This window comes from Limulus polyphemus, unplaced genomic scaffold (genome assembly GCF_000517525.1).
Source record: "Limulus polyphemus unplaced genomic scaffold, Limulus_polyphemus-2.1.2 Scaffold320, whole genome shotgun sequence".
Lineage (NCBI taxonomy): Eukaryota > Metazoa > Arthropoda > Merostomata > Xiphosura > Limulidae > Limulus > Limulus polyphemus.
The window spans coordinates 182,922-194,090 of NW_013665930.1; the positions used below are offsets into that span (position 1 = coordinate 182,922).

Genomic DNA, 11,169 nt, shown 5'->3' on the forward strand with positions numbered 1-11,169 from the left:
TAGTGTGTGTGTGTATATATATATATATATATATATATATATATATACACATATAAAACCTTAAAATAATTATTTCTTTTCACATCCTCCACGTGCTAAATTTTATAAGGCTTAGCAACCTATGACAAGCAGCAAACAAGTACAAAGGTCAGAACTAGAATAGATAATTGTTTGCTGTACTTCTTCATTTACTGTTCTATGTTTTAAGAAAAATAAATTTAAGAACTTATTTGTAAATAGTAATAATGTATATACATGTTATAATTTGTAGTAATTCTAGAATGAAAAAGGCATAACTTGTATTTATTTTCTAATTTTTTATAGTGGTTACAAGATCGGTCAACTCGTCCGAACCTGTATAGAGATTTGTTAGTGAAAATAACAGATAAAATATAAAGTTTTTTATTAAGAAATGTTTGATAACCATCTGGATGTTATAAAGATTTCAGATGTGAAATTTGAAAATTTTCTGATGCATAAAAGTATCTTTAATTTTAAAATGAAAATTACTTTGCTAGTTGGACAGGTAACATGCGAAAAGAAAAAAGGCATGAGAAAAACATTGCTTAGAAAATCTGATATTTTGCATATGAAAGCCTAGTAATATTTACTGATAATCTGCCAAATTTTGTGAACGTGCACTTAATAATTTAAAAAGGTATAGCATGAAAACTATAACAAACTCAAAACAGTTATGAAGTTGGTCCCAGGATCGAGCCCATGCTGAAAGAGTTGATAGCTCTTCCCAGCTGAAGTAATTTAGTATAATTTGAAATTTACTCAAACTTGAAGTTCTGTCAACTAATGGTAAAATAATTTTTGAAGAATGTGAGAAACAGTTTTTACTATTGAAAAATTACATTGATAGTTGATCTTAATATAGATCTTTTAATTATCTGACCAAGCCTAATTTTGTACCAGTGGTTATAAGAAACTGATGCTTTATAAGCTAAACTGACTTAAAAATTAGTTGCTTTGTTTTTTAGTTAATAATCAGTTTCAAATATTATCCAAATTCAAACTTTACTGTGTATTTTACATTCGTTTTCATACTTTTAGCTCTATTAACTTTATTTGCATAATTCATTAACTTGGGAACGAGAGTCATAGTGAAATACAAAGTAATGGTTTAGATGTATGAACTATGTAACACAGACAGCATAGACTTGCTCAGAATTTTTGTTAATGTTATAAATTGTTTAATATGAAATATGTATAAAAAATTAAGCTGACATGAAAAGTTCTCAAAGTAAAACACTTTGTCTTGCTTATAGTTTATTTTAGAAGATGATATGGATTGTCTTTTATGGCTTTAAAGTTCCATATATATTTTCCCACATGGGGTATTACTTTTGTTATGCACTGTAATTTAAACTAGGTAGTGGATTTAGGGAGCTGTAAAACTTCTGTACATGTGAATGCATAAAAATAGAAAAAATATTGCGACTAATGTTTTTTTCTCATAGGATCCCTCTTCAGAAGAAAAATTTCATGTGGAGCTTCATTTCAGCCCAGGTGTGGTGTGCTGCGTACAGAAAAACCTTCCACCTGGACCGGGTTTTCGTCCTCAGTCACGGAATGGTCCTGTTAGTGTTTTGTGGATTGACTTGTCCATTAGTATTATACTGGTTTCATTATTTCCAAAAGTTTATGTTTACATTTTTTTTCCTAATGAATATTTTGGAATACATGAGTTAATATTCTTTTGCTCATATATCCTATTGGTACTGAGTTAATTGATTTATTGTTGTTGAACAAGGAAGATATATACAAAAGTGACAACACGTAGCTCCATTTTTTTTTCCATTGTTATTGTTTCATAAAGTTTCTGTACAATAGATTCGTGTTGTTTGCCTGTTGCTGCATGGCATGCTTTTATCTTTCTTTATTATTGTTATATCTTACTATTTCATATGTGAAGTCTGGCTTTAACAATATTACAGAATGAATAGTAGTAACTAGTAAAGAGAACTACAATCAACATGCTTGAAGTTTCAATGTTGAGTTTTCAAGCATTGCTTCATGGTTATTTGTGTTAGTTTTTAAGAATCGAGATGTGGTAATTTTTGTGCATGATTTAGCCACTGTGATTAAAGTAACTGATGCACTCTTACATTTTGAACTTTTAAAAACTTGCTTGCAGCAAGCCTGTATTTATTTATAAAAGCCATGTTTTTTCTGTACATTTTCAATAAATCTTTTCTGAGAGTCATAAAAACTTGAGACCTGGTGGTTAGAATGCTTGACTTGCAATCCGCTGGTCATGGGATGAAACTTGTCACTAAGCATGCTTGTACTTGAGGTTATTATAATGTGACAGTAAATCCTGCTGTTCATTAGCAAAGGTATCCCAAGAGTTGGTGATGAGTGGTGTGGACTATCTGCCTTATGTCTAGTCTATCAATTAAAAATGTCTAGCACGGATAGCCTTCAAGTAGCTTTGTGTGAAGTTCAACAAATATACGTAAAAATGCTGTTTTGGAAATTTGATGTTTAATATTATTCCTTGCCTTGTAGCTGAAATAGCTACTAATTTCACTGTTCTATAACAGGAATATATTTTTAGTCAGGTGTATTCTTTTTATGTTTAAATTTTTATGCAAATGTTCTGCAATTAGTTAAAACATTCTCGTTTACAAGATATCAAAAAGTCATTAACCTGTGCTGATCCTTTTATTTAAGTAAAGTATTACATATGGCAATGGCTAGAAACTTGTTATTATTGTGTCCACTCCTTGGGGCCAAGACCATCTCAAGGAGAAACACAGATACTTATACAAATTGGAAGGGTTCTCCCCATTATATGTTATTTGGATATTCAGTGACCTACATAACTTTTTGCTGACCATCTTCGATTTATTCACTTAACTTCAGAGGAAGTATGAAGAGAAACATCTTGATGCCATCAGGTGGAGCTGCTAGTGTCTCATCATGATTCAGTGAATTTTAAAGACTTAGTCTTAAGCCTTCTAGACTGGCAAGGCACACTGATAATTCCACAAAACCTTGCCTAGTCCTTGAAGTCCACATAGAATGTGTTTTGTCATGATGCTGATGCACATTGTATAAAACTTTACCCAAGGACTGGATTCAGAAAGATGTGTACATCTCTAAACATTTTGGACAAGACAAGATCCTCCCTTGTATGTGCACAGCCTTTCAGTGGCACAGCAGTAGAAAAGCTGATAGCAGGTACCTGATGGTATTACAACTTAAGTATAATAGTGGTGTGAAACAGGAGATCCCACCAGTTTTCAAGCAGATGGCTACGGAAGATTTTGACCATTTCCTCAAACTTTTCAATCAAGTTATTACTTGAAATTGGTGGATTTAGGGACAGGCAGTGCAATATCTGACATTGAACTTGAATATTTACACACTCAATGCCTTAGAGCACTTGGAAGATGAGCAGTTTGACAATTGGAACACAATTGTAAAGGAGTTTTATTACAGATTTGGCACTGTGGATAAGAGCTATCCATAGAGCCAAGTTCCAAGCTTAAAGGCTTCACAGAAACTCTGCTATTTACATGGATGATATAAGAAGACTACATGAGAAGACATTCCTGAGCATGTCTCCTTGTGATCACAATGAAATACTCATCATTAATTCATCAAGGATCTACTGAGCAAACATTACATGGTTCCAAAAGAGATTTTGTATCTCATAAAGAATGAAGGGATACCAAGGTTCTATGTGGACTTTTGGCTGGTGATGGTAATAATGCAAGTGAGTGTTTTTCTTCTACCTCGTATATATATAAATGTTTGGGTGTGTTGGAAGGTGCCCATTAGTTCATTACCTAAATCTGGCTTATGGTTACTGTCTGGGTGATGAAAGTAGACTTAAAACTTCTTTCAATACTTGAGAAGAACTATATGAATTCTGTTTCATGCCATTTGGTCTGTGTAATCCACCTGTCACTTTCAAAAGGTCTATAACAGGAGAGATGTCTCATCTATGATAATAATGTACTTGTATTTGTTACACATTTGAAGTTGCAGCTGAGAACTTGAGAATGATATTTGAGCACATCAAGGATGCTTGCTTGAAATTGAGAATATGTAAGTGCACACACAGAAATACAGTTTCTCAGTCACATAGTCAGTAAAGATGGAGCACCCTTCTAGTAAATGAGAAATCTGTAGCTTTCTAATTTTCAAGCCTAACAGTGGTTTATTGACAGTTTCTAGAATGATAGCTGCACCACTTTACTGAAGTTGATGTGCTTTGAATAGAAATGGGAATGCAAATATGCTTTCCAAATCTTGAAGCTCACCTTGGTCTAAGCTTCAGTGTTAACTTATCATCAAGCTTGTCCATTCATTCTGGATACAGATGTCAGTGAAAGTGGAACTGGCATGATTTTATCACAAGTACATGATGGCATTGAATGCATGAAAATGTGAGTCATACACTGAGAGCTCCTGACCACTAGTAGTGTATAACAAAGAACTGCTTTCAGTTTTAGTATGTGTCGTATATTACCACAAGTACTTTTATAGTAGGGAGTTCACCAAATGAGTGGACCAAGAATCACAGAAATGGCTGCTTTTAAAAATTGTGTGTTGCATAATGATTCTACAAGAGTGCAGTATCTTTGTGCAATGGCCTGATGGCTAAGGTGCTCAACTCCAAATCTGGATGTTACAGGCTCAAATCCCCCATCATTGAACATGCTTGTCCTTTCAGCTATGGGACGTTATAATGTGACAATTAATCCCACTTTGATAAAAGAGTAACCCAAGAGTTGGCAGTGGCTAGTGTTGACCAGCTGCCTTCCCATTAATCTATTATTGCTAAGTTAGGGACAGTTAGCACAGATAACCCTTGAGTAGCTTTGTGCAAAATTCAAAATGTATCAGTCTTTGTACAGAATTGTCTGGGTCAGCAGAATAGAGATGCTAACAAATTATCTTGCCAATATGTGAAATCATATCTGTTTATTGAATGTTCTGACCTCTGACAATGTGTAACAGTTAAAGCCATTGCAGCAACAGTGATGAGCAACCACTGCATTTGTATGGATGTCACAGATGACCAGTTAAGAACTTTGAGAAGAGTAAATAAAGGATCTTGACTTAAGCATTACTTTCTGTGCAGCAAAATAGTGCATGCCCATCACAAACTGGTAAATACAGTAATGATGCACTCAATATCTGACACTTATGTAATCAGTTACAAGTGCAGGATGGTGTGTTGTACCATCGTATGAACAACTGAGATGTAGTAGGCAACCTGTGATGCAAATATTTGTCCCCAAAGCTCTAAGGCAGAAAATTGTTCTGACTATGCTTAATAAAAGAACTGAAGGGCACCAGAGAGTGTCATGTACTATTGAAAGCTTTCAAAAATGATTTTTACAGCCACATTCTCATTAAGACAGGTGACTATGTAGGCACTATGCTGCCCATAAGAAAAAACTGGCTGTGTCAGGGAAAACTGAAACAGAATTTGTCTCCATTGAAAATCACCCTGTATGTAGCTGATCCTTTGCTTGAAACTGAAAAAGTTAACCAATATGTGCTGGTCAACCACTTCACCAAGTGGGCTAAAGCTTGTCCATTAGCAGACACGTTAGTGCAGCTCATTGCTTAAACAACTGGTATCACATCTTAGTGCACCTAGAGAAACATACATACACCAAGAAGTTTGGCTGAACAGTTGGTACAGTTTATCAAGTATATGTTTGATAACCCTGACCAAACTGATTGGGAGTACTTGGTGCATGTCATGATGGCATACTTTATAATTGAACAATAGTGGACTGGTTGTTCTCCATACCTTCTGATATTTTTGGCATTAGTGGTCATGAAAACCAAGCTAGCTGCTGAACAGTGATGTTGTGTACTACAAGTACACATTGGTCGACATGTGACATACCACAATTGATGAGAAGTTGTGCAACTTTCCATGGTTGACACATTTGATGGCATGAAAGGGTCTAACCTCAGGAGAAGGATCTTAAAAATAGGACAAGTACATCATTCAGGCATAAAAGCAGCCCACGTCTGTTGTAATATCAGCCGATGTAAATATAGTATTTTCTTCAATTTTCTGTAAACTGTGAGGAATATTTTTTCTTTTGTATTCTGAATTCATTTATATTTTCTTTTGGTTTGTAGTCAAAATTTTTCTTTCTTTAAATTTAATTTTGTTTACTAAGTTCATTTCATGGTTTAACTTAATTTCAGTTTTGTATTATGATCCTGTGTTTCATCTATATGATTATTTTATTTTATGGGGCAGTGTTAAAATGTTTTGTATGATTTTTTTGTATTTTTATAGTTGAAGTCGTAAATTTACCACTTGGTTTAATTTTTTTATCATTTTTAATTCTGATTTTGAATTTATTCATTTTCAAATCTTATTTACAATTGATTCTATTCTGTGTTGTGATTTTGAATTTAAAGTATTTTAATTTTGTTTTAACTTTATTTTAATATTTTATCTGATTTACTTTTATTGGTTGATTGTTTGTTTTATTTTTTTTTTCATTTGTTGTCTGTGTATAGGGAATGATAACAACATCTTAATATATGTAATTAGCTTCTGTACTTGGCCATTAATGTGTAAAGCTAATGTTCAAGTCTAGAAGACTCTGAGATAAGGAGAGTGATTGTCCTTGCTGAAATAGCTACTAATTTTACCATTCCATAGCTAGTATACAATATACCTTTAGTCAGGTAATTTTTCTAAATGTTTGTTCAAGTTGTAACATTCTTGTTGACCTGTTGTCAATAGGTCATAAGCAAGTGCTATTCTTTTTACATAGGTAAAGATTACATATGTTAATAGCTTGAAGCTTTGTCCACTCCTTTAGGGAAGCAGCACATCTGGTACAAATTGGAATTTGGAGCTTTCTCCTCTGTATATGTTACTTAGAATAGTCGATGACATATGTATCCATGAATTTTAGGATATTGCACTGGACTTTTTTTTTATGATTTGAAAAGTGCAATATATCATATTGCTTGAGGTCCTTTTCCTATGTTGATATGTTTGTAACTACCCTAGCTGCTAGTATAATCAATCTACAAGTTATAATACAGCAAATTCATGACTACACTTATTGTGAATAAAGTTTTGGGTTATCTGTTTGCTGACATTTGTTTGTTTTTCCTTGGCTCTCTGTGTTGGATTTGTACTTCTCTTAACAGTTCTGAATCAGCACATTTGTGAATGCTTTAAATCAGCATACTCGAATACAACACCTGCAAAAGTAAAAGCAGATTAGGTCACAATTGAAACTTGACATCTCAGCAGCCTTTCTTTCCAAAGTGTTCATACATTCAAGCACTGTAAAAACTGTACGCATATTATTGAAAACTATGCACTTATTTAAATATGTATTAGTATTCAACATTGACAGCTGATGAAGAATAGGACAAGAATAGTAGGGATAACAATTATGCTACACTATAGATTTTTTTTTCTCCATGTTACCCATAATTAGTCCATTAAGTATACTCGGTGGTGTTTAAAAATAGCATTTCAGATCCATATTTTATGTGCAACAAGTAGCTGCCCAGAGACCTTTCATTCACTACAAGAAATGACCTGCTAAGTTGGACCATGATAATTTTGAATAAAAAGCTTCCTGAGCAGTGATTTGTGTCATACAAATGTTTGATATAAAATGATTTTTGTACACATCTATATTTTAAAATCGATAATGGACTAATTAAGAAAAATATGTGAATAAGAACATCTTCATTTTATTCTAATTTGTATCACAAATATTAGGTTCACATGCCCCAGAAAAAATGTAGAAATAACCATTGTCAACTGTTCCAAAGAATTTATTAAGCATGAAATAAAAGCATATGATAAGTGGGTGGGTTTTATAGTTATTATAAGTTTTGCATGTACATGCATAACATTTTAATAAATGAGATCTGCACAGTACTTGAATATTATTTCACATTCTGTAACTTTCACATTTGTTTATAGTTTGTATACATTATGCTCTCTTATTTAGCTTGTCTGAATTGTTGTATTCTTTCTTCCTCCTATTGGTCACTAACTATTTATTTCTCATTTTCTGACTGTTGCCTTGCTGGTATCAACTGTTTCACACAGACCAGTATACATATATCACTTCTTGTGTACATTTACTTCTAATTCATTTAGAACTTGGTTAAGTTGCCCAGTTATTAGTCCATTAACTGCATACAGTACTTGTTGTACAAGTAAACATTTTTATATTATTCATAAACATATAGGGTTCCTATGAAAATGTATAAAGTCATGTTGGAATAATAATTCATTGAACAGTGTCTATTTGGACACCTTACTCTTCTCGAAACAGACATGAATAAATTGGAAACTAATTTGTGGGCCTCTTTCCTTGTTCTTACATAGAAAGAAAGACCGATTTCTCTTGGCAGCCAACCCTCGGCTGAGAAAAAAGGGTTGGCAAGCCTTGCTGATGTAGACAAACATGGCCGTATTGATGAAGAAGATGATGATCTAACATTGGAGGAAGAAAGTAAAGATCATGATGTAGGTAGTGATTCTGTAAGTGGACAAGCTCTTGTATTCGCGACCAGATCTAGTTCACATAGGCACAACAAATTGCTTTGCACAATAGACTCAAAACAGGGACTATCATTAATTATCATCTTTTCATGTCAAATTAGCATTGGTAATTGTTATATATGTTTTATGCATATTTTACAATATATTTTTCTATTTATGCATGCTTACATAGAAGTGAATGCTTTTACTTTGCAATGTTTGTACAATACATGTATATATAAAGCTTCTGTCCAGTATGTAGTAGTTGAGTCCAGACAGTCTTTTTTCCATACTGGATGACTTGATACTTTGTAGTTGTTTTTTTTTTCCATTTTGTTCTTGGAGTTTGCTTGTTGAATCCTGCAAAAATGACATTCCTCCCTTTACTTTTAACAATTGCTTGTACATTCTGGAATCATTACACTATTTTAGGAGGATTGACTTTGACCCGAGATGAGATTTTTGGAAATATTTTTGATTTTTCAGTATTATCTAGATCTTCAGAATTTGAAGCTGTGTTTTTGTCAAACATACCTGAATGAACAGCACAAGGAAATAGTAATTTAGAAAATGTTACAGTATTTTTTATATAAAAAAAAAAGGTTCTAAAGTTATTCATAGAAGTAGAGACAAGATACACTAAAACCATTCATTTGATATTCTAGACTTCAAAAGAAGAAAAAACTAAACTATTGACAAGAATGCTGTTCATAATTGTTCATTCTTCGGTTATCTGGTGTTCAGTTAATTGAAACAAGAGCCAACATTTAAAAAAAAAATGTTTGATATCTAACTATTATTATGTTATAGATTTTATTTCTTGTTTTTTCCCATAAGATGAGAATTTATTTTAAATTTTTAAATGCTTTAACCATTTTGGGCCCAGATGTGTCCATTCAGTGCATCTGATTGTATGGTTTGTTATATTGCAAAGCAAAAAAAAAATCATCTACTTGAGAAAATAGTTTGAAATCTCATAATCACTTTCTGCAGATTATGTAGCATCTGCAAATACAATCTAATTTTTCTATGTGTTTTTTTTGTGAATTCACAGATTTATATTTGTGAAAAGGTTTCATTGTGATATAATTTTTTAGAAATGCTTAAAAATGCTCATCTTTGTAGATTTTAATTAATGATTTTTATATCTTCCCACATTATTTTATAAAACTAAATTTTATCTTTGTTTTGATTCAGAAAATAAGGTACATAGTTTAACTGTGTTTACAATAACTGGTGTGCAGTATAAATAAGTTTTTTTTTTACTGTTCCAAAATTATAAGCAAGCCAACCTTTTTTTGGTAAGCTATTAATCATAAGGTTTCGCTTAACATACATAATAAGTTTTATGTGTGTATGTGCATTTATAATCTCATTTCTATAATTTTCTTTGTCCATTCAAGCATTTGCTTAGGCCAACATATCTTAATACAAAAAAAGCCCAACACAGCAACTTTGACAGTGAAATGGAGCTTGGTGCAGTCTACTTAACTAAGTCTACCTCATCATCTTTTACAAAAACATCCATCATAATTCAAGTGAAGTATAAAATGATAAAACAAGCTTTAAAATAAAAAAGATAAATTGGGACTATAATTGTAGTGGAAGTTGTTCATAGGCACTTTTTTTTTTTCTAGCAGCAAACCACCAAGCTCACCTTTTATCACTTTATTCTGGCTTCTCTGCCCAATTGCCCCTGGACTGGAATTATTATCGTTTTTTACAGCTTAAATGAATGTAAAAATAGCTTTCATTGAGGTTGAGAAACAATAATTGGCTAAAAATCGATAACACTACACTTTTATTCAAGCTATAAGAGCAGATTAGTGCTATTTTGTTCAGAACTGTTATAATTTCTGTATGTCATATTATGCTAATAAAAAATTCAGGAAATTCTCTAAACAAATCATTTCATCAGGAGCATGATTAAATCAACCCAAAATCAAAATTTGTGATTCTTAAAAATTTTTATGTAGAAAATTAAAATATAAAGTTTTTATTAAACGAATTTTAACTCTGAAGAATTTTTTTAATGTATGGAAATTGAGGTGGGCTATATTTATCTGGGCCTCAAAGAGTTAATATTAGTTAATACACGTACAAGCCATGGGAAGTAACATCACTTCTCTTGACCAGTTATACCTGGTGAGAAAGGGTTAAGGAAATCACATATGTAATTTTGCATTTTGTTATGGAGGTGAACCTGAATTGATAAAGAATTAGTCAGAATAGTTGCTTGTAATGGTATAAAACAGGGATTTTTCCTAGTGTGCAGTTGATCAGAAATTATGCACTTGTAAGAATATTTGTGCAGTTGAAAATTCACCTATATAAGTTCAAGTGGATAAATATTAAAAAAAACATATTTAAGGTTATAAAATTCCATTCCAGAGTTGATAAATAAATGTATTTACTAGAACATTCTTTGTTTTTTGGATCATTTGTTAGTAGGCCTGACTATATGAGGTGCAATAGAGCATCAGGCCCGGCATGGCCAGGTGGTTAAGACGCTCGACTCGCAATCTGTGGGTCGCGGGTTCGCATCCCTCTCCCACCAAACATGCTCGCCCTTTCAGCCGTGGGGGCGTTATAATGTGATGGTCAATCCCACTATTCGTTGGTAAAAGAGTAGCCCAAGAGTTGGCAGT

The 11,169-nt window shown here is 32.7% G+C and overlaps 1 protein-coding gene across 12 annotated transcripts in view; it reads left to right on the forward strand.

Annotated features, from left to right (window-relative positions):
- LOC106457347 (inositol hexakisphosphate and diphosphoinositol-pentakisphosphate kinase-like) overlaps positions 1–11,169 on the forward strand; it is a 211,293-nt gene that overhangs the window by 158,061 nt on the left and 42,063 nt on the right. For 10 of the 12 annotated variants that reach the window (XM_022383235.1, XM_022383240.1, XM_022383244.1 and 7 more), the window contains 2 exons: positions 1,467–1,586; positions 8,366–8,521. In XM_022383235.1, the coding sequence (XP_022238943.1) occupies positions 1,467–1,586; positions 8,366–8,521 (276 nt within the window). The remainder of the gene's footprint in view (positions 1–1,466; positions 1,587–8,365; positions 8,522–11,169) is intronic. The other 2 variants (XM_022383236.1, XM_022383242.1) reach the window with 2 other exon arrangements.